General features: G+C 39.1%; 2 protein-coding genes across 7 annotated transcripts in view; one reads left to right on the top strand and one right to left on the bottom strand.

The window, feature by feature from the left end:
- Nucleotides 1-19,898, top strand: part of mlphb (melanophilin b) — a 49,032-nt gene extending 29,134 nt beyond the window's left edge. For 3 of the 6 annotated variants that reach the window (XM_067516842.1, XM_067516846.1, XM_067516841.1), the window contains 12 exons: nt 3,190-3,231; nt 4,127-4,182; nt 7,269-7,361; nt 7,899-8,040; nt 9,128-9,369; nt 12,209-12,292; nt 14,781-15,080; nt 16,804-16,953; nt 17,037-17,105; nt 17,457-17,505; nt 17,918-18,012; nt 18,560-19,898. In XM_067516842.1, coding sequence (XP_067372943.1) covers nt 3,190-3,231; nt 4,127-4,182; nt 7,269-7,361; nt 7,899-8,040; nt 9,128-9,369; nt 12,209-12,292; nt 14,781-15,080; nt 16,804-16,953; nt 17,037-17,105; nt 17,457-17,505; nt 17,918-18,012; nt 18,560-18,586 — 1,349 coding nt within the window. In that variant the 3' untranslated portion in view covers nt 18,587-19,898. The remainder of the gene's footprint in view (nt 1-3,189; nt 3,232-4,126; nt 4,183-7,268; nt 7,362-7,898; nt 8,041-9,127; nt 9,370-12,208; nt 12,293-14,780; nt 15,081-16,803; nt 16,954-17,036; nt 17,106-17,456; nt 17,506-17,917; nt 18,013-18,559) is intronic. The other 3 variants (XM_067516843.1, XM_067516844.1, XM_067516845.1) reach the window with 3 other exon arrangements.
- A 3,034-nt stretch (nt 19,899-22,932) lies between these two features.
- LOC137133558 (ras-related protein Rab-17-like) lies at nt 22,933-26,004 on the bottom strand. Its single transcript, XM_067517282.1, has 5 exons — nt 25,588-26,004; nt 24,570-24,721; nt 24,353-24,478; nt 24,171-24,264; nt 22,933-23,933 (listed from the first exon to the last, which is right to left on the bottom strand). The coding sequence occupies exons 1-5, from the start codon at nt 25,766-25,768 to the stop codon at nt 23,803-23,805; spliced, it is 684 nt and encodes a 227-aa protein (XP_067373383.1). The 5' UTR covers nt 25,769-26,004; the 3' UTR covers nt 22,933-23,802.
- Nucleotides 26,005-27,368: the final 1,364 nt, after the last annotated feature.

Raw genomic sequence — 27,368 nt, 5'->3', positions numbered from 1 at the left:
CTTCTGTTATCCACTGTTGATGAAACCTTGCAAATTGTAGCTGAGGTTCCTGTTCTTAGCAAGCCGGACTGGTACCTGGTGTTGTCTTCTCCTGCTGTAGCCCATCTGCTTCATGGTTTGACTTGTTGTGTATTCAGAGATGCCTTTTTTTGTATACCTCAGTTCTCCGTGTTATTATTGCCTTTCTATTCGCTACAACCTGCCTGGCCATTCAGACATTCTGATCTCTGACCTCAACAAGGCTTTTTCCTACAGACAACTGCTGGATATTTCCTCCTTTTCAGATCATTCTCTGTGAACCCTAGACATGGTTTTGCTCTAAAATCCTCAGCAGCTTCCTAAAAGCTCATTCAAAATCAATTCATTTACCTTTCTTTTAATGCTCTGTTGGTACTTTAGCAGATCAGCTTAACCATGTCTACACAACTAAATGCATTTAAGTTGCTGCCATGTGATTGGCTGATTAGATATTTGCGTTAACAAGCAGTTGAACAGGTGCACCTAATAGTACCTAATGGTGGCCTGGTAGCTCAGTGGGTAGAGGGTGCAGGATGGGACGCAGAAGTTGTGGGATCACTCAGCGCTAGCTTCCCAGGCACCTCCCCTTGGCTGCCCACTGGTCCCCCCCAGGGGGATGCGTTAAATGCAGTGAGAGAATTTCATTGTAACAGATACATGTAAATGTGCTCAATGACAGTAAAGGTTGTTGTTTTTTAATAAATTGGAGGGTGAATGTATGTAAAAGTCTTTTAGAGAAGATGCCCACGGTGTCTACAAAGCAGAGGACTTTCCCACATGAGAAACAGCTTTCTGTTGTAGTTACTTTGTCCAAGAGGATGTTACTCTATGTACATGATTTCGTACTGTTAGGACTATCGCTGACTTTCGTAAGTGCTTAGACCTAACCAACATGTCTTTGTGAATAAACCCATACAGTTGTAATTCAGCATTTTGAGTGTTTAAATCTCCAAGTATTGCAATACTTGCTGTTTTGACAAATGCCTGCTGGCCTGGGGCTTTTTTCTAACAAATGCTCCTTCTGGTTGTATGAGAGGGTAGACACACACAGTGTGTATGGAACTGTTGGACCAGTGGAACACCTACTGTATGGAAGTTACACTCTACCACACCAATAAAACAAATAATGAAAACGCACTGTGAATGTTTCAGCGCTGAAAGGGTTTTGCAAGCAACGCTGGAAAAAGCTAAACTGTTTTTACTGAAATAGCTGAAACTTTTATTATAAAAGCATTTAAAAAAAAAAAAAAATCTTCCAGTAGCTGACAAAGTACTGTACAACAAGGAGCACTAAAGCTTTTCTGGCAGCTCCTGGTGGAGACCAGCATGTTGTGTAACACCCTCCAAACTGAAGGGAGGTGGCGTGCTACTGCACAGGATGTCCTAATAATAATTATAGTCAGCGAACAAGCTTGCACAGAGGCAGGAGCATTTTCATAGCTATGCAATAAACTGACATTTTAGCACTAGCATGCAGGTAGATGCAGTTTCAAACTAATGATATCACCCAGCAGCCACATTGCGGAGGGGAGGTGTCATCATGGAAAATATGTAACACTGGCCGTGATCGACAGGTGTCGGAACACAGTGCATTGCAGCTTGCTTCATATGGGGCTGTGCAGTGTCTGTGCTGACTCCTGTCTGATCAGTGTAAAGCTTCCAGCGCACAAGAGGGTCCCTGTCAGATCTTGCAAAGACAATGCTAACTTCCAAATAATGTCGGTGATGCATCGTTTTCAAAGGGCTTCTACTATACTTCTACTAGGGACTATTTGCTTCAAAAGGCGCTTAATGTTTCCCTTTAATTTGCCCTCTCTCTTTGAGATTCTCCATTTTTGTAACACTGAGTCACCCGAATCTTTTCCCTTCAGATTGTCAGTCATCATCAGCGGGCTGCCAGAAATGTCAGTGGTTTAATCTCCTCCATCTTTCCTGTTTGTTACTGCTCTGGCTCGTCTCAGCTGTCCTCCAGTGTTAGGCTTTTGTCCTTAACTGAACAGTAGAAATTCGGTCTTGTGAGATACAGTACATGCTTTACCTTTGGAGAATTATTATTACCAAAGATTCTAATTTGGTGCGAAGTGCTGTTTATGTTTGCTGATCCTGTTTAAAGTCTGATGATGGATGATAGTGTGAAGCTTCATCAAAAACCTTTCCAGGACCTGTCCCCCTCTTTTTGAAGTTGCTGACGCAGCACTGCTAAAATCCTGTGGGCACACCTGGAGTACATAAAACGAATGCCCTCGAAGCATGCTGTGTATTAGCTTTCAGCATTATTATATACAGCGAGCCGCTGAGCGAGCTCATCGCTTGAGATGATCAATGGCATATGGGGAGACAGCCAGGACTCCTGGTACTACTTAGACTGAGTCATCGTCAAGATTTTTGGGATGGGATACAGAGGGAGTTGGTTGGTTCGCTCAACCCAGCAGCTCTTGTGATCATCCAGTCACATGTCTCCCAGTCTGTGCCTGGAACTGCAGCGTGCAGGGCTCCAGCAATGAGAGCGAGAGAGAGAAAAGCTTTTCTCTGTCATGTATCTATGTGACTTGCCGAGTGTGTGCAGATGCAAGATGTAGTTATGAAACGTGATCACTAATACTCATGTTAACAGATGCATTATGTTTTAAATGATTAGCGGTTCACCACATGCAGATATTCATGTGACCACCTGGATAAAATTCAACATGCATGACTGAAATCACACAGACACACATTCTTCCTCTGTCTTTTTCACTGTGTGTATCCTGCAGTGGTCCGTTGGGCCCCCAGAGCCCAGAGGGTGTCATCCTACAGTATTTGTACACTGTACTTGATGTGCACATGGAGAAATATACTGTAACACTTGTGGTTACAATAGTCTTTGTTCACATATGTTGCATAAAAAAGGCATTTAACTCTATTAGCTGGCCAATTCCATTGTTGGCTCCTGCACTTGTTGTTGCTACTGCTGCTTCTGATTATTATTTTATGTGGAAAAATGGGAGTACCTGAATTGTCTTACTGTGCTGAGCTGTTTGTTACAGCTAATGACTGGCAAAACTGCAAACCTGACCTCACTAAGTCACTTAGTTATTTAAACAATAAAGTCAGGTTTTTTGGCTTCATTACATATAATTCTGTTTTAAACGCATATGAGACATGTCTTCTTTCATCGGTTTTATTTTCTAGAGCCCCACGAATATGACCCACAGAGCACACATGGAGTACACAGTAAGTAGACTGAACTGAATGTGCATCAGACAAAAAAAAAAAAAACACAAGCTTTCCCCAGTGTCCCCAGAAGCCCTGAAGGCTATTCGAGCAAGCACTCTAAGGGTTAATGTGCATGTGTGTGTGTGTGTGTGTGTGTGTGTGTGTGTGGTCCTCCTTACATCCGTTCTGGAGCAATGACATGTAACAAGTATGCTGCAAGTTTGCATACAATAAAATGTAGCCAGATTGTTTATGATGGTGAATCTAAACAGGATGATATTAAACACTTTGTTTCAACGTTGAACTCTCTCGTTAGACTATTCTGTGATTAAGTGTAGACAGTTGTAAAGGTTTCGTACAAAAAAACACCAGTGTAAAGCATGAGGGTACAGTGGTTTGGGAACTGAGCTAAGAGTTCTGGTTAGGCTGGCAGAGCAACTGATGGTCTGGCTTTTATTCACATTGGAATTTCAGGAGTACAGAGAGAAACCTGATAAGTTTTAGCCTGACACAGTGAAGAGGATTTGTAAAAATGTTAGTAATGTTATATTCTTATAACACTGTTAGTAATAATAATACTTTTAGTGTGTTTCTGTCTTTCTCCATAAAGCGGGAAGGATTTAATAGAATTATAACTTATGAGTAATTTGAGCTTTGCACATAATGTTGCTTCTTTTGCCTCCTTTTGCTGCTTGTTTTGCTATAGTTTCTCTGCCAAATAGATGTGTGCTGGAAAGACAGAGGGTGTTATGTCTTTACTTGTGATGCTGTGATGATTTATTTTCTTTAAAAGTCTTTTAAAAATGTTTCTGCACGTGATTTTATTTTATGCACCACAGATATTTCCAGAAAACAAGTTTTATATTTTTCAATTTGGGGCACTAAAGGATTTAACATCTGATTTCCTTCGCAGCAAATGAATATGAAGAGCACGACATGGAGGCAACAGATTCCCAACCCTACAAAGAGGTACAGCAAATTTTTTGCAACCAAATTTGCATAATTATGTTTTGGTGAGTTTGCAGCATGACGGATATGAGATATAACAAGAAGTCAATGTGAATTATTTGGATAGCAGAGCATTAGTAGTTCTGCTCTGTTTTTTATGTCTGGACCTTGACATATGGAAATCTTGATTATTCTCAAGTTCGGATGTGTTGATCTCAACATGTTTCCTGTTTCTTGTATGTATTGTATGTATGTTTTAATGATTCAAATCAGGCCTCATCTGCTGTGCACAAAACATAATTGGCTTCAAATTAGCATATTGTATTCATACTTTTTTTTTTTTTAACAATTGAGTATTGACATGACTGTGCTGTGCTTGAGTGCTGGACATCATCATGCTGACAGGTTGCTCCTCTGTTGAAAAGCAGATGGATATTCTGCATAGCTTATCTATGGGATCTAGCCTAGACCTTATAAATGACTTTAATGCCTTGGCAGCTGGTGACGACTGAGGTTAGACACAGTCTAACCAGCATCGGGCTGCTGTGTATGTGAATACCAGGCTGTCATATATAATCTGCAAACATAAAAGAGTCTTAGCAAAGTTGAGACAGCTTCTGATGTTGTAAAAAGGGACACGGAGTCCACTGGAATTTGTCCTGAAACCAAGGCTGCTATTGTTTAAACCACAGTCTCTGTGTAGTATAGGAGCCAAGGTTTTGTTGACTTTGAATCATTGCAGTGGCTGTTGAGTTTTTAAAAAAAATTGTTTATGGGACTGTTAGGCTTTGCAGGGTTTCTGGCTGCTGTGTCTTTATTTCCAATGTACCTGCTGATTAATTATCTTGTATATCCTACCCAAAAGGCTTTTAATGGATGGTCAAGTTGTACCTCATGCACCTCAAAGTTCATTTTCATTTAGACGGAGTGCCCTCTACTGTTCAAAATAGAGCACCGTGTAAAAGATGAGACACTGAGTGAATTCTAAATAAAAGAGAATGTAATCATTGGCAAATCATCTGAAACCTATTTTTCACTGTAAAAAGTACAACGACATATCAAATGCTGAAACGGAGCAATTAGTTTTAACAAAAAATATTTACTCATTTTCAATTTGATCCCAGTAACACATCAAAGATGGGACAGGGGCAGCAAAGGACCGAAAAAGTGGTGTAATTCTAAAAGAAAAATGCTGCGTGGGACATCTCACAAACATCTTGGGTCAAAAGCCATTACTGTATAGTCTTGATCTTCTGTCCCTCAGGCGGCACTGCATTAAAATCACACACGGTTCTGTGGTGGAAATCACTGCGTGGAATGAAAAACACCTCTGAAATCTATTATTAGTATATGTTGCAAAGCAACAACCATATATAAACAAGATCAAGAAATATTTTTTTATTTCTTAAATCATGGAGGCTGTGTGCTAAAGAGGAGAGGGGCCATGTGAATAGAAATCAGAACACATGATGGTGGTGGTGATGTGGTGGGGTACATTAACGGAAACAGTATTGGTAACTTTGTGAAAACACTGGTGCATTGATGCCATCAATGGCGAGTGATATAAACAGGTTTTAAAGTAATGCATGCTGGAATCCAGGCAACGTGTTTTTCAGGGAAGGTCCTGAGCAACACACTGACAAACCACATTGTGGACATATGATAACAGCATGGCTCGAAAGAGTCTGGAAAGATTTGTAGCAGTATGATGTGAAACATATGACAAAACAGGCCCTGAAATGTTGAGCAGTTGAAAGTCTAAGCATGAATAAGGAAAATATTACTTTATTCCAACTGGTTTGCTCTGTTCCCAAATGTTCACTCTAGATTATTAAACAAAAAGATGATACAACACAGTGGTAAACATGCTTTTATCACAACGTTTGGGACGTGTTCCGTTCATCAAATTAAAAATGAGCAAATACTTGAACAAAAAAAATTCTCTCAACGTTTGATGCGTGTCTTTGTACTATTCAGTTTCAAACAATTTTCAAATCAGTGCATTCTTTACAGTGTAGACTCAGTGTACAAGTACACACAAGGAAATCAAGCGTTTCTCTCTTTTATACATAAAAAAATGTTACTGATAGCAGGTTTTTTGGGATATGGGATTAAATGCCATGGTGAACAATTCTTGGGCAGAGTAAAGGTTCTTTCAGTACAAATATGATAATGTCACTGCTGACAAATACATAGCTGTTAATCTTTGACAAACCCATTATGTAATCTAGCGGCACTTGAAAATCTCCACCCATGTGGGGGAAAAAAATCAATGTAATCATTTAAAATGATTATTAAACAGTATTAATCAAGTAGCCCAACCTCTATAACTGAATATAGTGACAGGCCCAAAGGCATATTAGTGTATGTCCAGCACTCTGCAAATTTTTTAGGCCCTAAAAGTAAATTAAAGGTGCCTTCGAAATAAAAATGCCATTTTTAGGTTGGCAGGGTGTTTCAAGGGTAATGAAGAACCTGCCACTGTTCTGGTGGATGGATTCACTGTAGGCATCCTTCCTTTTCTTATCACTGAAGATACTTCTCACAGAGTACACAGAGAGTACACACAGAGTACACAGAGAGTACACAGACAGTACACAGAGAGTACACAGAGAGTACACAGACAGTACACAGAGAGTACACAGAGAGTTGTGAGAAGTATCTTCAGTGATAAGAAAAGGAAAGATGCCTGCAGTGAATCCGTGTTCACTGGATGCTTCTCATGACTCTTCAGTGTACGTTGCTAGGCTCATTTTTGTTTGTCTTACAAAAAAACCTGGACATGTTTCTTACAACCTGGACAGGAAATACAGTCATAACTTAGGAATTTGTTGTGTATTTGCAACAGATTGAATATTGTTTATCCAGATGATTTAAGAGTGTTTCTGTTTCCACTCTGGGAGATTTCGAAGCAGAGATAAGTGTGGGTAATTATCTTCCTGGGGTTTACACAGATCCCTGGACACATCCCAGTGTTTTTTGGCAATATGTCCTTCCTCGTTATTTCCTCAAATACACACTTTTGCCTTTTAATTTTCATCCTCTTTCATCCTTTTTTCTTTTCTTGTTTCTGGCGGTGACGGTCACTTCCTTCCTGCTGCCCAAAGATAAAAAAGGCCAAAAGGCTACTGACTGTCGATCCCTTTGATTTTGATATGGGCTGTGACTACTCCATTGCATCAAGAGGACGGTCAAATCAGGTAGAAGCTACATGACGTACCACCACCGGCATTTTAGAGACACACACTAATTTGCACGTGTTGACACAAGGTCCCCCCCCATCTGTCTCCGTATTAATCATCTTTCTGTTTTCTTCCTCTGACACACAATTTCAGGTTTGGCAGGACAATTCGTGTCGACTACTGTCATTAGTCTTTCTTGTATCTGCTCACAATAAGTTCATTTTAGGCTGTATCCACATGTGTGTGCTTGTAGAAACACATCTTGTCAGCTCATTAACACAGCGTGAGGCAACATTTTACCAAATGTAATGTCATGGCACATCAATGCAAGAACTACTCAATTACTCAGTTTGCATGAATAGTCTGAATAACAACTCACCAGTAATAAATACACTCACAATATACTAAAATGCAACAGGCAAAGTAAAGCTGCTTTCACCTACCGCTTTCCTCTGATACATTCATAAATGTTTGCAGCTAACTAGAAATAACCCCGGCAGCTAATGTGAGCAATTTGTCACAAAACCACTCAGCACTCTCCACTATCGCTTACAGGCCTCAGGCTCCCGTGACATCATGGTCGTGGATGCAGGAGGAAGGGAGTCGATGCTCGCCGAGGCGGATATTGCCTCTGTTTTCCACCAGCTTTTGAAGGAGCAACACAAAGAGCTAGAACTGGGAACGGGTCCACAGCAAGGTAAATGGAAATCTCAGATCCAGCCATGTACAAGTGAGAATAAAAACAATAAATTCATTTATGCAACATGTAGTCCGCACAAAATCATTATAACACATAAGCAGCCAACAGGAAGGACTGTTTGCTAAACTCTAATATCTCCAAGGGTGCTGCACAACACTTTGGCAAACTTAACCTAAAACAGTTTAGTTTAGTTTCTGGTAAGTTATCAGTTGAAATGAAATCACAATAACAAGCAATGTCTCTATGCAAGATCTGTTAATTCCAACAGCTCCAACACACCAACAAAAAGGCAACGATACTCAAACGATCGCTCCCACAACTTTAATTGGTTAACAAATCATGACATCAACTTCACAATCTCTATATGCATCTTCTTTCTTTTTTCTTTGGGCTGTTCCCTTTAAGGAGTCGCCACAGCGAATCATCTGCCTCCATCTAACCCTGTCCTCTGCGTCCTCTTCTCTCACACCAACTAACTTCATCTCCTCTCTCACTACATCCATAAATCTCCTCTTTGTTCTTCCTCTAGACCTCCTGCCTGGCAGCTCCAACCTCAGCATCCTTCTACTGATATATTCACAGTTTCTCCTCTGAACATGTCCAAACCACCTCAATCTAACCTCTCTGACTTTATCTCCAACACATCTAACGTGAGCTGTCCCTCTGATGTCCTCATTCCTGATCCTGTCCACCCTCATCACTCCTAAAGAGAACCTCAACATCTTAAGCTCTGCTACCTAATAATATTCATTATAATAAAATTGTATAAAATATTGGTCATGGGGGGCTGAAGCCTATCCCAGCAGTCATTGTGCGAGAGCCGGGGTTAAGCACAGAATAATACTTACAAAATAAATCTTATGGCCATAAACTCAACACATAATACCTGAGGCTGACATGGTCAGTGGGTTTATATTCAGTGGTTTAGGGCTTTGTTGCTCAAAACTTAACAAACAAAACAAAAATGTCAACCCTAGATTGTTTACCAATGATTAAATGCTAGGTTTTATTTTAATTCCGTGGCCATGAAACTGAATCCTTAGTGCTCACTTCATTTTAAATCATGCATACATTATTTTTCTAGATAACCTGTCGTACTCAGACAGCCGGACTCTTCCATCTCGCTCCATCTCTCAGCTTAGCTACTCTTCATGCGGCAGTGGAAGTGCTGGGGGCCCCCAAGGGAGCAGCAGCTATGTGGGTGGCCCTGATGACTCAGAGGAGGAAGATGACCACAGCCAGCACTACCCACTTTACCAGTCTCATCTGAGCCCTGGCAGCCACACTTCTCAGGAGAGCCTGAACTCAGTGAACCCCACACCACAGGTCTTTAGTATGCTTCACATAATTATCTTTCCTTCACTAAACTAAATCCTCATTATTTTACGATAGTTTGGTGGCTGCCTTGGGTCAATCATAAATCCAGTTTTGATTGTTTTATGCTGTAAATATGGATGTAAATATAACCCATATGGCTTTCGAAATTTTAATGGTGGTCTTTTTTCTTTGGCTCACATTGAATGTATTTGAAAAGTAATTTCAGAGCAAAAACAATGGAAACCAAACTTTACTATTATTATTCTGACAATATAGTTACAGTAAGCCATTTTTTACGATACTTTCATGCAAAGCAACTTACCAGTAAGCTACAAAACAAGTAAAGATCTTAGTCATAGAGAAGATATTGAACAGTACTCTGAGAAGAAATTATTCAGATGTTTGAGACGCAAGTGCACGAAAAGAAAGAAAGCGTGTTTTTCATCTTTATCTTTAGTTTAAGTGCCTCAGTTTCTTTTTTTTTTTCTTTTTTTTTTTTTATTCCGAGTGAGGTGACCAAAGGACTCTTCATTAATATAAGCAATGGGACAAAGTCTAAACAATTCGAAAGTTTGAATTGTATACAAAAGGCGTAATTTTTAAACAAATTCTAAACATCATATTATGTGGTTTTGAGCCACATTTCTGAAAGACAATCACCAGCAAACAAATTGTCCGCATTATATTCCAGGCCTTTCTGGGAGCACATGTTGGAAGTCTAACACACAAATACGTACTCAAGCTCATCAGGCTGACACATTGAATGATGTAGAGGAGACAGCTGCAAGATCAGAGGGAGGTTACATATATGACATCAGTGTCTATTTATGTGTAAGCATACAACTCAGTCCCTGGAAATGATCACAACAACTGCTGCTGGTCTGTTCATGTGAAGCAGATGAAAAAAAACTGACTTTGTTTACCATTTGTTTGGACAAATGTTCTTCCAGCTGTTAGAAATCAATAAATCGGGCATGTCCTCATGTGACCCCGTTGTTGTGAGTTCACATGTTTTTGAGTTGATGCGTAGATTGAATGTTTAATTAATAGGGTTTAACTTGGGTGACCCATAACCAAACATTTTCATTGTAATTAGAAGAGATAACTAATATGAAAACAAATAAAGGCAGAGGAGGGCAGGCGTAAAAATAACAGGGGTGGAGTTTTCAGACCCACCTGGCCCTGTACTGATTTCTACCATCATTATGTCGTGTCATGGCAAATGTGTCTTGCAGCTGGGCAACACACCGGGAGACTTAAACAGGATACTGAAGAAAACATTCAGCGCAGACATGTGCCTGTCAGACATCAAAAAGCAGCAGCGACATTTTTCACTGGCTGCAAGTTTCTGGCTCAGATAAGATGATGGTTGCTCATCCTGCACACGAGTGTCACATTCTGCTGGTGTAATACTGATCTGGAAAACATGCAAAGTCAAGTGATGTATGTCATTTGATTATGTCTGTGGAACAAGATATGGGGGTGAGTCAACAAGTCCAGACCCAAGGAACATGTGGGGTAAATGTTGTGAGGAGCAAAGTTACAGGATGTTTACATGTTTAATATACAGATGAGTGGCAAGTTAAAGGAAAATCTGAATAAATGAGTAGAGAAACATAACAAATGTTTCCGCAGAAGGCACAAGGGCCCACTGACTCATCCAGCTATTCTTATGTTGTGTAGGGTCGTGGGGGGGGGGGCTGGAGAGTATTCCCTCTGTTATCTCAGGGCCAACAAAGAGACGTACACGACAGACAACCCCACACACACATTCACACCTAAGGGCAATTTTAGAGTCACCAATTAACTTAACATGCATGTCTTTGGACTGCGGGAGTAACCCAACTCAAAGCAGCCTCAAATCTTAAAGCTCTCTCCACCGTACTATGCCGTGGTGCTGGGTGTTCTTCCCAAACGGTTCTACCATTGTTTCATTTGTCCTCAAGACACTTTTCCAATGGTGTTGTGTTGTTTTGTTTTTTTTCCAATGGTGTTGTGTTTTTTTTTTTTTTGTTTTTTTTTTTAGCATATCTACAAGTTTTATTCACACAAGCTTTTTTTTTCAGATTTTTTCAAATTTATCTTTAAAAAACATTGTCTTATATCTTCTACCAGTCCATTTGGAAGCTGCGAACTTACAATTTGCATTATTCATGAGGTCCTGCTCTGATTGGCTGAAGGTGTGGCCTTCACGTACATCCCCAGCCAATAGGAACATGGCCAGCTGAAGTTCCATAAGGTTGACTGCTGGAAAGTGAATAGAATGTTTCAGAAGGGTAGGATCATGTCTAAGGGTTATTTTAAGGACTTTTACTTACATATCCCAAATGTGATGTCACAGTGGGTGCAGCTTCAACAGTGCAGTTTCAAGCTTTTACATTACTAAAAATCCCAGAGCCTAGAGTTCAATAATTTGCCAACAGAACAATGCTCCAATTATAACTTTTATCTGATCCAAAGCTCTTTTCTTGTTTTTGTTTTCCGTCATACAACCTCTTAGAGCAATAAAGGAACTTAAAAGCTGGTAATTTCCTGATTAAGAGCCATGTAGGTACAAGAGACAACCACACTGACCTGACTGAAAGAAACATGTAGATACTTTAAAAATGATATCACCACTCTATGGTTCGCTCTCATGGTTGGAGTTATGTATTCATTAAGAAACTATAAGTTTAAGTAGTTTGATTTCCCCAGGATTGTTATTTATTTATTTATTATCCTCAACCTCTTATTATGTTTAGTAACTTTCCTTGAGTTCTCACTTTATGTTCTGTGATATTCTACCGGTAAGTGTCTTTATTACTTTGTCTTTATAATCTAAACCTTGACTCCTCTTGTCTTTCTTCAGATCAATGACCTGGACAGACGCATGTCAGCCTTGGAGACCTTCTTGAACCACTTAGAGCAGAGTGTTAGCTCAACATGCGACCAGGTAAATCATTATGTATAACTTCACACAACATTTTTCAAGTTACCATCATAATCACAACCATCGAATCGGCACCAAACCTTAAGACAGCTGTGTTAGAAGGAGACTTTGGGAAGATGATAAGGAAGAGAGTGATTCAAAAGATTCAAACAGATGGCAAGAGCATGTTAGCATGTACAAGTCCTTATACACGGCTGATGTTCATTAAATTCTGTGAGAAATCAGCAGCATATGCAGTAAACTCAGCCATCTGTTTGCATACTATGCTGGAATGATCCCTGCGTGATTATCATGTTTCTGCTTGTATGCAAAGAGCTTGACTGCAGTTTACAATTGGCTGTTTAAAAATGTGGCTTCATCTTGTACTTAAACATGAAAACACTAAAGATTCATTACCGTTTGCTCCATTCCTCTTTATATGGGTTCCTTATGTCAGTATTTTCGAGGTTTTTTCCAGCATGCTGATGGCAAAAAAGAATTGTTATTACTCATTTTGGTCTGTCCAGGGCACTGTTATCAACATATGTAATTCCAGTGTCCAGTGGCGTTGAGTTCATTACAAAACTGCACTTAGTTGTATTTTATATTTATCAATTATTTCAGTAAATGATTGTTCTTTATGATAATCCCACAGAGGAAAAGCACTCAGCTCTCCTGGTTTGAGATTACAGAACTGCAACCTTACCAAGGTTCCCCGTTCTTATTCATGCAGCAGATTTGTGTGTAGCAATAAGTACACTGTTACCATAAAGTAATATATAAAAGAAATGTCTTTGTGTTTTGTGGACTTTTTTTACAATTTGAGGTTTGGCTGATCTCTTAATTGTGTCATCTTGTTATATGACAACAGTGACATTTATAATGCCTGTTAATATACACTTTATTATTTCTAAAACAAAAAGTTCACTTATTATATTGATCAGGAGGATCGAGAGCATCCAGCAGTAATCTCTCATCCTCTTTGCCACAGAGCCAGTCTAATTACGAACCAGTTGCATTTGGACAGCAAAAGAACCAGTTCTCAGGTGGGAAAACTGGTTCCAGAGCAGCACCAACTTTTTGATAATCTAAGACCAATAACCCTTGACATCAGGGGCTGCGGGGTGGATTTATCACGACCAACAAGACCAACAAAAATCAGTGTATCATGTATTAGAGTTGTTTAACCCTCTCAAACTCTAAAATGTTCCAAACGAGACAGCTTATCGTGAGCACACTGTTTAATGCATTTTGAAAATTTAGTAAAAGTTACTGTTTTTAATCAGGAAGTGAGTTCTGAAATCCACACCAGTATCATCAGACACTGAGCCAAACCACAACTGTAAACGAACACAGAACTTAGGCTCGCCTGGTTATTATGGTTCCCCTGCTTCAAATGAGAGCAACGTTTGATAGACTCATGCTTTTTTGTCTCTGTAGTGGCCACAGCTTTAAACTCTTTGCATATAGCACATCTGTCTCCGCCAGATTTGTCAGAGTGCAGTCTGCACGGAACCCATGTGTGATCCACGTACGGGTTAACTATAGTAAGTTCTCATGGTTTTATGTGCTGTACGATCCATCTATTCCTCTTCCAGACCTGCTTAGTTCTTTTTAAGATCATGGAGGTTTCAGAGGATGCACTAAGCAAAAAAATTGAGCGCCATAGCAATCTGTCAAAATCTGCTCCACCTTACTTGTTGCTCTGCCTACCGAGCTTTGTTCCTGCACTTATGCAGATGAACACAGAGTTTTCAAACATGGAAAGAGTAAATATTACATATACAAATGTTTTTTTTATAGCAAGTTTGATCCTCGTGTTGCGAGCATGGACAGTTCTAGACATTTTGTTATTGTGTTGCTAGACAAGCATAAGCTAAAAAGAGGGTAGAACATGGAATTATTTGGAATAATAAGTATTCAAAGTCAAATTTCAGAAAAGGAAAAGAAACATAATTATTATTATTCAGCAAGCAAAGCTAAAAAAAGCTGAACTTCTTTTGCTGAAATAACCCTAAGTTTTACTTTTGCTGAAATAACAAAATGTTGCTTCCTTATTTACTGGTTAGGCAAACTTCAAAGGCAGTTAGCCTTAAAAAACCAAAAGCATAAACTTTATGGGCAATCGCGTGATGTCATTGATGATGCCATCGATTCATATTCTGGCAGGGCCAGTCAGATTTTAGGGGTGACCCACGCCATCCCTGGCCCCACCTCTGGTCCCACCCCTGATTGAGTAATCTAAAGTTTGACTCTATTTAGCGTGAGTTTAAATTTAATTGCACTTTCCAGTTTTAAATGTTTCCTTTGGGACATTATTGGACAAAGGCAGTAAAGAACTAACAGGAAAAAAGGGAAAATAAGGAGACACAGAATGAGGTCCCCCCCCCCCAAAATCCAACCCTCTATAGACACTCAAATCAATTAAAATCCGAAGTGCAAACTAATGAAATGTTTTTTTTTCTTATTATTTATTTTTTTCCTTATATATTTTCTGCTCTGTTTCAACTAGGCCCACCTGACTCCAAACAGCACCTCTCCTTTTCCTCACTTGGGGGATGTGGACCTAGAAGAACAGCAGCTCAGACAAAAGCTGCACCAGATGACCGACAACATTAGTGACCACAGCCTAACCTCTGATGAGGATGAGGATGAGTCCAAAGGGCCACAATCCTCACAAGAGATCCCAACATGGAGGTGCCCAGAGGGAAACGCCAAGCCCTCCAGACTACCTACTAGAGCCACATCCAGAAACAGCATTGTGGTCTCCAGCGTTGAAGAGGAGCAGCTTCAGCAGACTGAGTCTCAGAAGGTAGACAGGCCTGTGGCAGAATTATTAGTGAGAGTCAAATCTGTATTCACATAAACACATTCGTACTTTGGATTAAGTCTGTTTAATGCCAGGACATTTATCAGAAACATGCATGGTGCACATCTGGCTTGCTGTACACAAAGAGCTTTAAAAGAGAAGGAACCAAAAAACAGCCTGGCTCATGAAATTCCATACCACCTCTGCTGAGATCCAGTTCAAGAACAGGCGGCAGTCATAAATCAAGTCACTCAGCCTTAGCGTTTATTTTCTCTTTGCAGCCATTACTCCCAGATTTTCTGAAACACTGAATGGATCAGAAAAAAAAATCTTTCTTAGTCACCGTGCTAATCGACTTTGGCTTTTTCTTTATAGTATCACAGCTACAGTTCTCTTAAGAGCTGTGATATTTCACCTCTCACTATGCTATGTTCAAACACCATGCTCTGTCGTGAGGATTAAAAGCCTGACCTGCTTTCTGTCGCAGTGTCATATAAGGGGCCTCTGATCTCCCTGCTGCCTTGGTTTTGATTGGGCTTCTTCTACGTTGACGATAATAAGTTTGTGTTTGGCGGTTTATAGATTAATTTGCTTGTCAAATGATAAACATTATGTTCTTCTTTCATCAAATTAAATCAAGTTATATCAGCTACCATTGCGATGCTATGCTATTATTTATTAGTATTTTTAGAACAAAGCTCAGTCGACGATAGTTTACTCAAGATATTTTGTGGCTCTGCAACAATGCATCCCTCTGCATCTTTAAAAGGACAGACATCTGTAGAGTAACACCATGTTTAGTAAAGCTCAAACATGCTGTAGGTGTTTGACCAAAGGACCCCTGCTGTTTTTATTCTGGTGAGGACGTTAATAATTTGGTTGCTGTGGACAAACCATATATCCTTTGGTAATTGCAGTTTATTTAAGCCAAAGTTAAAATGTTAATTATTTATTGTGTTGCTAAAGAGAATTAAAATTATTAATTTTCTGAGAGAAAAATATTGAGACACAGTGCTAAGTGCTAAGATCAGCTTCCAATCATGCTCACACTGACAACGGTCCAGCTCGACAATGATGGCCAGACCGAGCCCAGTATGTTTGGGGTTGCCACACCCCCTTATTATCACTACCCAGCCTGGGAGGGCTCTGGTTAGCTTTTTTCAGTGAATTGTTAATAGCTTTTATCGATCATTAAAAATGGTTGTTCTGTTTTGCACCAATTGTTGAAAGACAAAAAAAAAACCCAACATGAATTAGTTTAAAGAATTCAATTGTTTTTTTAATATGCATTTGTTAATGTAAATGTTGTGAGGAGCTGTTGCAGATGCTGCTAGCAAATTTAATCCAACTATAATATTGAGTTGTGAGTCAAGGCCTTTAATCAGGGGGACTATGCCCCCCCCCCCAGGTCACCCCCTACAATTGCCCCTTACAGTGTTCACATGCTGAAGTTTATTTTGACACTGTTACCATCTTAACCAAATTGTTATAATTCACCCTGTGGGTAACACTAATGTACAAAATATCATGGGAACCGATCTGAGAGACTGTTGAGATATTTCAGGCAACAGCAGTGGATCAACAATATCACCACAGGACCAAAAACATACCAATAAAACATTTTTAAAGTTCAATACTTTTTCCTTCAAATATCCTTCAAATAAGTGTTTGGTTAGATTTATGCTGATGGAAAATCTTCTCTCAGATCCTAAGATTTCTCTTGTAGACAAACCACTCAGGAGAAAGTGTGGAGAGGAAGGAGCACCCTCTGCAGGAAGCATCAACAGCCAGTTTAAGAGACTCCACAGCCCTATTGGTTGAGCTGGAGGACAAGGTGGCTCAAACCGCTGCCGACGTCCAGAACTCCCAGAGTGAGGTAGGTCAGAAGCTGACTCAATCTCAGATGGAATATTCCTTATAAGAGTCAAGAACAGCAGATATATTCTTTTCTATCCTCAGGTGTCGTACATAGAGAATAGGATTGCTGCTCTTAATGCTGCTGGCATGCCAGTGGATAAAAGAAGAAAGGTAAAAAACTTTAAATTCACTTTCATTTCATTCAAAGTCAGAGCAGTTATATAAAAGCTTTGCTTTTTTCCCCCTTTGTGGTAAACAAGTGGTTTTTAGTGATTCAGAAGGATAGATGCAGCTTTATAAGCTGACTGAATGCCTTGAGTTGGTGGTCTTGGATTAGTCTCCTAGCTCTCGGACCACTCCTTCTTTCTACCACGTTTATCCCCAAAGCAGCTCTGCCTCTGATACATATTTCTATACTGCAAGATGCCAAAAATGCTGATAGGCGATATGTGTTCCCACATTCTCAGATTTTCTTTTTCTTTTTTTGTCTTTCCGTTTGTCTCCCACTTTGGTGTGTTCTAGTCTGCAATCCCGATCCAAGCAAGAAAGCTTTCCCACAACTTTCCCACAAGTAAGAACTGGCTTTTGAGCATAATCCCCAGGGTCCACCACCACAGAACATCGTAACCTTGTTAAACTCAGGGAACATTATGATCCCTTTTGTGACCCAATGAACACAGTTTCCCATTGTACTATGACTTTTCTTATCCCCAGCAGGACAACACATTATCAAATTATCGACATTCAGATTTTCCACAGGTATTTTGTGGTGTAAATGGTCATATTTTTACTTCGATCAGAGTATTATGTTGTTTTCTGTTACCTACACCTTATTTAGGCCTTTGTCAGTAATTGTTGTAATTGTAATTGTCAGTAAAGTTTTTGGTGTGTAACCAAATTTCAAAGACAAGTGTATCCCTACATCGTTGTGGAGCCAGTAGAATATCATTGTATTGGTTAATGTAGTTGGTGTTTGTCTCCAGGCCAGGTGGGCAGGTTTGTGAGGAACTCCCTCTACACAGGCTCCCTGACACAGAGGAACCCAGTGGCCAAGCCTAAGCCGAAGTCAACCTGTGCGGTATGACCCCACCAACACACACCCTCACACACACACACTACTTTATACTTTATACAATAGTCTTATAAGTGAATATGTGCAGTATGCGCAACATTAACTCTTTATTCAGTTATTCAAGTTAATAATAAATGATGTTCCATGATACAAGTAAGTGCTAAATCCTTTTCTGGATTTTATTTTCTCTAAAAACTACTTGGGTTTCTTAATTTCACTAACTTTAACTTTAAATAAATCAATTTACCGAAGAGAACAAATACTATCTTCTGTGTTTTAGTTGTTTGTGGCTTTTCTTCAGCCTTAGTAATCATTTACAGTCTCACACAATGATTCCAAAGTCATTTACAAATTGTTTTGGCCCAGACATTAGGAACCTGTTGTGAAGTTCCTCCTTCTTTTTTTTTTTTTTTTCTTTTTTGTCTGGCTTGCTATTGATGATTTGATGATGACCAATAAATAAATTAACGCAATCAAAGCATAAAATGACTAGATCGTGTGCTTCTTAATCAAAAGAGCCAATCGATGTGTCTCCCTCTCTCTCTCCCTGCAGAAACCTGTAATGACCCAGGGCTCATGAGGAGGAGATGGAGCAGTGTGTGGCTGAATGTTTTTTTTTCTTCTGACCACAATTTGTCACTTTATTACAGTTAGTAATACACTGAAAGTTAAGTGAGTAAACTCTAATTAAATAATGCATTTTGATATTTTAGAGACTGCCAACCGGGATGGGACCGCTTTAACTTGAAAATGTGGCCTTCTTGTGCCACTATGTTATTTGACTTTATCGATATGCACTAACATTGCTACAGTAGCCGTGCATGTAGGGCATACATGTGATTTACAGGTGTGAGTTGTGTCCAAAAGGTTCTTCATGTGCCATCGTTATCTATATGACATCACCCACTGCAAATAAAACAAAGAAGATTGGAACATCTTGTTAAAACCTGTGCGCAGTTAGCTGGTACTTAGCCAGTCCAAAAACTTAAATGCAACTTAATTATACATTCTTTCATATTATAGCTTTTATGATTTGTTATGTTTAATAAATATGTTTATTAAGGATTTAAACCCAAACTTAAAATTAGGTAACTGGTTGCTTTACCTGTACTGGACTTAAATTAAATGAACAGAGATTTTTTTTCATTTCTTTTTATTCATATAGCACCAATTCTAAACTAAACATTTACAGTAGACTATATAAAATCGGGCACCCGACTTACATAACATGATTGGACTGCTGGATATGGGGTTTGTTATAAGTCACACTGTGCCCCCGTCTCTCTACACGGTGACTCTCTAAAGAAAGAAGACACAATGTTTGTATTGTGACACAATGTATTTGCAGTAGACTTGTGAATTGTGTTGTTCTGTATAGAGGTATTTAAATAAATGAGAAATTTACTAAGAAAATGTACTTGTAGCTATTTAAAAGTAATCACTGCGTTTGTTTTTTTAACAAAGTGGTATATTCAAATTGTAATTGACAATGTTAATTGGTTAATTGGTACTATTTATTTTTCTTAAGTTAAATGGATTTGTTAGAGGATTTAGATGATAAAGAAATTGTTATATTTCTACAGAAAATACATGTTAACAAACAGGCCACTAAGCCTCACTCAGTGCTTGGAGGATGACAATGAAATGAACCATATGCTATGACCTTTGCCGTCACTACTTTTCCCTCAATTAGTCGCTCATTTGTAGATATTAAATAAGTATTTTGTTTTCTTTTAATCAGAGTGATGTATAAAGTACAGAGAGAAATTCACTTCTTAAAAAGGGTTTTGTCTGTAAGATTGTTTCAAGCCTCTCTGTAATAATATGTGTAATTATAATCATCCAATATCATTCTCTGTCTCAGTCCTCTTATTAAATTCTCTTTTAAGGTTTTCCAGTGCAGTCATTTGCCTATTTTGCCTCTCTTCACTGTATTGGTGTTGTTTCACCATAACCTCAACAATCGGGTTTTGGTTCAGTTACAGCCTAATGGAGCATTCACACTTGGCTCAGGAAACACTGCATCAGCTTGTTCTGGAAATACAGTTTTCATTCCTACACATGAAATGTTCTTTCAGCTTCCAACCAACAAATTATTGTTTTTTTGGTTCATTGTTTGCTTTATTTTCCAGATACTGGTAGCAACATGGGAGGCAAAAGCTTTGGCATGTTGTCATGTGAAAATTCTTTTTTTTTTTAAAAAAAAACAATAACTACACGTTATTTTATTGAATGAAATGCTATGTTACTAAACCAGAATCTATAGGAACCAAGACTAACAAACATACCATGAGATCAAACTGGAAGTGCAGCAGAATCTTCCTTTGTCTTTACACGTGAAAAAATGTGATTATTATTTACCAAAAAAAAGTGGGAATAAATTGACACATAGTGTGATTGAGTAGATTAAAATTTACTCAAAACAATCTTGATCCTGAGAGGATTGAAGAATGACTGAAGAATTGACCAATCCCATTGAACTACCGCCCCAAAACCTGTGTTTTGCTCAACTACAGAATGGCACAACCATCAGCCACCTACCCTACATGGATGACATAAAGCTGAATGCCAGGACTGAACACGACACACCAGACTGATCCACACCGCTAGGATCTACAGCCAGGACATTGAAATTTCATTTGGACTGGGTGAGCATGGTCAGATGGAGAGGGAAGGTAGTCAGAAGTGAGAGGATTGTACTACCAGATGTTGAGGACAGCTGCAAGTACCTTGGGATCCTGCAGGCAAAGGGGAACCATGAAGAGGCTGCAAGGAAAGCAAGTGCCAAATAACCAACCTGGGAAGTCAGCTGAATGGAAAGAACTAGGTCTGAGATTTTACTTTTGTACATTTTAGAGCAAGAATTTGAAATGGTACTTTGTAGTCAAGTATTAGTTTAGGCAACTACTTGTACTTTAAGTCAGACAGTGAGCTTGTGTACTTCTACCATCCCTGTATGTTTTGTTGCTTAACCAACACATGCGTCAACATTTTACTTGTTTTTTCCGGAATTTTGAAACAATTGCAAATTAGTTGTAGTCTTTCATTTTCAGGCGACATTGTCAGTGATTTGTTCAGTAAAAGAAAATTAAAGTTTCCTGAAATGACTTCCAAACAGGCAGATGTGCATGTTGAAGTGATTTACAAAGACAAACAAATATCTTCCAGATTTTTGGATTTTTGCTAAAATGGTTCCTGTAATTACTCAGCAATGGGCAAGAAGAAGTAGGTAATCATATTACCTGTTACCTGTGCCTATGTTGGAAACCAGAGTTCCCAGAGGAAACTCACGCAAGCACGAGGAGAACATGCAAACTCCACACAGAAAGGCAGCAGCCAATTGAGGGATTCAAACCAGCGGCCTTCTAGCTAATAATTTTTATTCAATTCAATTTTTCAATTCAACTTTATTTATATAGCGCCAATTCACAACAAAGTCATCTCAGGGCACTTTACAGAATAAAGTCAAGATTATAAAGATATATAAAGAGAACCCAACAGTTCCCCCTGGAGCAAGCCATAGGCAACAGTGGACAGGAAAAACTCCCTTTAACGGAAGAAACCTCCAGCAGAACCAGGCTCAGGGTGGACGGCCATCTGCCTCGACCGGTTGGGTTATTGGATTTTTTATTTTTTTTGTCTTCACTATACTTCTGTGGTAAACGGGAAAATTTCACATGTTGATGGATTGATGTCACACGGCTGAAGTCAGGAAGTGAATTAAGAAAGTGCAGTAAGAAAACATAACTGTCCCTCTGGCTATAGTGTCCTTTGGTGCCAAATGGTACGACAGTTTTAACATTACCAAGAATTATACCATGTTAGGGGTTAAGTCATTAATTAGATTCTAACTATGACTGCCATGGTTGGTTGTCATATAATAGTCAAATAATGAGACTTAGTTCTTAGATTTTCCTCTTCTTTTGATTATTCTCCAGACACTGATGCCTCCTGTGAGTAGGAGCAGAGGCATCAGGCCAGAGAGAGGATATGGCTGTTTAGCTGTGAAGAAAAAAACAGGCATCTAACTTTCTCACAGCCAGAGTTTACGGACCAACAGCTGACAGTAACAATGGTTGGACTGAGCAGTGAAAATGCTTTGCATAATTGAATATTTATTTCATTATATATTTTTTCTTCTGTGGGGCCAACTTCTCTAACATAACACTTCTATTAGTTATCTTTTGTAGCCTTTTTTTTTTTTTTTGCTTTCTTCATTAGAATACATTGATCAGTATCAAGGTTTTAAAATTTAGCAAATATCAAAAACAAAATTCATTTGTTCTTTAGCAAGTACTGGAAATTAAAGCCACCGTGTGCAACATAGGAACTAGCCTGAGCACGGCACTTACAATGAATCCATTTGGCTCTCGGGGTGACGGTGGTGCAGGAAGGTAGAGCTGGATGTAAACCAATGCCACAGTTGTTGGTTCAATCCCCGGCTCCTCCTGTCACATGTTGAAGTGTCCTTGAGCAAGACACTTAACTCCTACTTAGTTGCTCCTGGAGAGCATTGGCCAGCTGCATGTGAGTGAATAAGAAGCAGTCTAAAGTGTTTGTACCGTTCCACCCATGGTTCCCCACCTGCTCTGCTACACTCTTCTATCATATGCTATTCCTCATGGATAATGCACACATGTCCAGAAGCTATAAGTTGTTTTTTCACACATTTACATTTAAAAACTTGCAAAGCAGGTCATATTAACAGTTATTGAAAATCTGATATTTTTTCCTCTTTTCACTAATCTAATGTTGTGTCTGCAAAGCGAGTCAACTGCCTTTTTAAGACATATGTATCACATGTCTCACGCAACCTATTGCTCCTTTTCATATTGCTTGTTTGAATGATTCAGTGTCTACATTGCCTGCATATTGATGGCTGTGTCATTCACAATTTACATCTTTTAAATGATTAACAGACCCCAGTTTTTCATTGTTTTGTTCAGTTTATTGTTCAGCTACATGAGCATGTACATTAAATATATGACACTTATTAATTTTAGAACCCTTCTGACTGAGATCATTACAGCACATCTGCACATTGTGAAACAGCCCAAGGGTTGCTTTTACTACCAATCAGCTGTTTTTTATTCTGTGCTACATTTCATCTTATCAGCATGAGATGTTTCTTTATTTCTCTGAGGCATTCAAATCAAATAAGGACCAGCAGACTTTCTGGCCCTACAGAAGCTTGGTTTCAATCAACACAATAAAATCACTTTTCAGTGACAATTGTCATCAAAGAGCATGTTTTAAATCAGCAGGCAATAAAAACTCCACACTTGGAGTCATCCTGCAGAGATAATTTGCTGTGTGAATGTTGAAAACATGATGATTTTTTTTTTAAAATTCAAAGAGTAAGAGACTACATGGGAGAGGAGTCACTTTACAATGTTGTGCTGTGGGGAAAGAAGATGCACTTACAATCCTAATGTAAGTGATCACAGAGACTTTATTGGTAGTTAAAATAAAAACAGCATAACTTTCTGGTCCAAAGATCATATACAATATAAAATATAACATAATACAATATTAAAATTGATGACACTATAAAAATATTCCTTCTGAAATCAAATGACTGTTTTGACCCCACCTGCCAGTATTTTTGTGTACTTATATTAAGACTCATTCTCTGTGTCCACACTTTACAAATATGTACTAAAAACACTTGATACCAACGGCTAAACTGTCTTCCACTGTGTCCAGACTTTATGTTTATCAAGACGACCTGTCACTTCAAATAAGACGGAGTCAGTGAATCACCAAAGGCAGCAACACATCAGACAGTTACAGAAATTAGGGCCCAACTTTGCAGCAGGATCCAAAAGGATTGAATGCGTCCCTATGATGCAGATCCATGTGTGGTGTCTCTTGCCACTCTGACAGACCCCCCTGCTGCGCTCCAACACACTCGTATACTCTGTGGGCTGAATCATAGCTCGGTTACCAGAGGTATCGCAGATGTATCACAAGGGGCTGTGCACACATGAAGCAGCAGACGCAACTGTAAGATGTATTTTGTAGTGCCATCAAATCTCTTCAGATTAATGACAATGAAGTATACTTGCTCCATAAGTTGAGATCTGCTGCTCTCTACTGACAGATGAGTGCTTTTCAAAACCTATGATCAACAATGGTGGCTGTTTGGGGACATGGTTCCTTACCTATAGCTAGCAACAACTCGCTGACTTGATCCCCTGATAGGGCTGATGTCTCTGTAAAGGACAAACCCCTGTCACTGGCCAGAGCCTGCCCTTCCTGTATGAGGACATGAAGAAATCAGAAACTGTATGATAGAATAACAGGGTTGATTGTGATTAGGAAAAGTTATTTTCATTGTCAGTACCTGCACTGAGACTTGCCGATCCTGAGTCAGATCACCCTTGTTGCCAACCAGCCATATGACAGTAGATCCTGGAATGTACTGTTTCTCAAGTTCTTTGAGCCACATTTGAGCTCTAATAAATGTTTCCTATAACAACAGAGTCACACACTCAACACTGTACACACCAGCCAAGATAAAAAAAAAATAAAAAACAAGTTCATATACCTGGCCCCTCTACCTTTTTACTAATGTCATAGATCAACAGTGCTGTGTGGGCTCCTCTGTAGTAGAGTGGGGTGACACTGTGGTACTTTTCTTGGCCTGCCGTGTCCCATATCTCAAAGCGAAGAGTGACATCACTCAGATGCACCACCCGGGTCAAGTAAGCACCTAGAAGGAACAAATGTAGCATGTCACCACAGGAGATCAATTTGTTTAATAATGAGTTCTTATCAAGGGTCACAACTGGACCATATTTGTGATGACTGTAGGAATCTAGTCAAAAATGGCAAATGTTTGTTCACAATACTGCTGCCAGTTTTCTTCCAGGATTCTTGGGCTCAGAGTGTGTGGGGACCAAAGGCTGGCTTGAGGATTTACAAGGCCCCCGGCTTTATATTGCCCTCAGAAAGACTCAAGACGCTATCCAGGACCTAAAGTGGGATTCTGAGGCTCTTGGAAAGCCTTAGACCAGATATCTGTGCTCAAGAGGGCTCATTCCACAGAGCTTAAGAAAACCTTCAACTACAACTTCAAAAGCATGGGGTAAGTCACAATAGGACTTCAGAAAACCTTAATGAGGCCTTGTAGCCTCAGAAGGGAGCAAGTCCTGGGGCTTGCAGATACAGATCTACAGATAGATTAGAAGATTGATACCACTCTGTGTTTGTTATTCAGACCTTTGAATTTACAGGAGGTGGATGTATTGGTCAGAAATCCATAAAGTCATTCTTAAACATTTTTTTAGAGAATAAAGATGCAGACAAGCAGTTAGCAATAAAATGGAAATTTAAGTAACATATATTTTATGTTTGGTCAAAAGCCTGGTAATTGTCTTCACCTTCTTTTAGTCCATTACGATAGGACAACTATCTCCTAGTGCAATGTCACTTCATTTAAGTTATAGACATGAAAGTATCATCAAAGCTAGGTCACAGCAAAATGGCAAACAAGTGTATTTAAGATAAATCTAAAAATAAATGTTATGTGGCATATTTAACCACTGCTATCTACAGCTTTTATGGTCATGAACTCACAGCCAACAGTAGGTGATACAGTCCTAAATTCATCCTTGCTGAATCGAAGCGCCAAACTTGACTTTCCCACACCAGAACTTCCTAGAAGTACCATCTTAACCCTGAGGGTCCGCACTGGTCTGTTAAAGGTGACACCATGGCGTTGAGCTCCTCCTGGTGAGGTTTGGAGAGTTTCCCCCATGAACAAAGTTTGATAAATCACAAACAGTGAGACAACACAGGTGAACAAGAAAAGAAGAAGCCAGCCAAAGTCGTTTGGTCTTGATCCTGTGGTCCTTTAACACCTAATCCAGTCTGTACAGATGAGTTGTTAGGGCTTATGTGTTGTAAAGCCTGTTCCAGCTTGACTTTGGTTTATAGAAAATAAAAGCAAAACCAAAGTCTAGTCTGAACTCGTTAAGAGCCAACAAATGATTTCACTTCCTTGTACACACCCACTCCTGAGCCTTCCAGCCAATTGTAGATAAGCAATCACATGCTTTCTCAACTATTTATGCTCATCACACCTCACACACTTCAAAATTTTTAAACAGTAACATTAAGTGTAATGTTTCTGGTTAGTAACACTAACCAGAAACATTTTCTGTGATTTCTAAGTATGCCAAAGGGGAACTGAAACGGTTTAGGGGAAATGGTGGCCTTAATGTAGTATAGTAAATGAGATTAACGAGCATTGTTTATGTTCGAGGGAAAATAATTAGTCATTACAAAATGCACACAGAAATATCCCCCACCCACCACTTACTACCCTGGGGATTCTCCAGACGCTGCAGCTGGCCTGCTTTCCTGTCTGTTTTCTTAAATTGCGGTATATGAACACTGGAGGGCAGCATTTCATCTATTACAACTCAGTGCAACCATGAAGAGACAATGCAACGATTTCACTGATCCACTGTCAGTAATGTCACATGATGTTAGAGAGCGATCGCAGACTATTTTTTATTTACTCTGGGTTATGTTATGTTTTTATATGGTATTTTGTGCAGCACTATACTAAATATTGAGCAATGATTTATATTTTAAATTATGAACAACTAGTTCAGCTCCACAGTGGATTAGCTTTTACAGACTCTTTTTCATGTCAAAACTTTGTCCTTCCTGACTAATATGCACACTTTTTCAGCTGAAACTCAACAGTCTATGTTGATCCAAAACCTATATCATTTAACATTAATGATATACACTAATGCACCCCCATATTAACACAGATGCTGACCTTTAAATTGTGCCCTGATAACAAGTCAGATGATCCCTCTCCTCTTTAGCATTGCGGAAGCATCATCTGTGATTTTAGAGAATTTTACATTTCGAAATAGTCAGTCCACTTCACCATAGTTAATTCTTAAGATGCTCAGGTTTAGCAAAGGTGGTGGTGTTTTTGTTTCACGTTTAGATATGCTTGTTTTTTGCACGATAGACTTTAAGCTTATTTGTGGATCCAGCAACAAACTGTGTCCACTGCCAATGGTTTTTAGGGGTGTTCCTGAACCCAAGCAGTGATTTCCACCCAAGAAAAACACTCAGGTGTTGAATAAATGAAGTGGAAGCATGCAATGGTAATTTCTTCATCTCAAACAACTGGCCCTAGGGAATTAATAAAGCATTTCTGATTTTGATTTTGATTTATCGAATTAAAAGCTAACAAGATTCATGGGTATAACACAACAAAAAATGTCAATGTCTCAATAACCTGTCAATTGTTAGGTGCTGTCTTGGTCACATGATGTCAAAAGCTGAACAGCATGATGAAGAAGACTGTTTAAATACAGAATGTCATTAGA

The sequence above is a fragment of the Channa argus genome, chromosome 9, assembly GCF_033026475.1.
Source record: "Channa argus isolate prfri chromosome 9, Channa argus male v1.0, whole genome shotgun sequence".
Classification (NCBI taxonomy): Eukaryota; Metazoa; Chordata; class Actinopteri; order Anabantiformes; family Channidae; genus Channa; species Channa argus.
This window is presented reverse-complemented; position numbering and strand designations above follow the sequence as displayed.

Bases quoted from the DNA above. Each gene is read 5' to 3' on its own strand.
- LOC137133558 (XM_067517282.1), bottom strand. From the start codon at position 25,768: ATGGGGGAAACTCTCCAAACCTCACCAGGAGGAGCTCAACGCCATGGT. The intron at 24,722-25,587 runs GTGAGTTCATGA...TGTTCCTTCTAG, and splicing joins TGTATCACCTACTGTTGGCT to GTGCTTACTTGACCCGGGTG. The intron at 24,479-24,569 runs GTAGAGGGGCCA...CTGTTGTTATAG, and splicing joins TCTATGACATTAGTAAAAAG to GAAACATTTATTAGAGCTCA.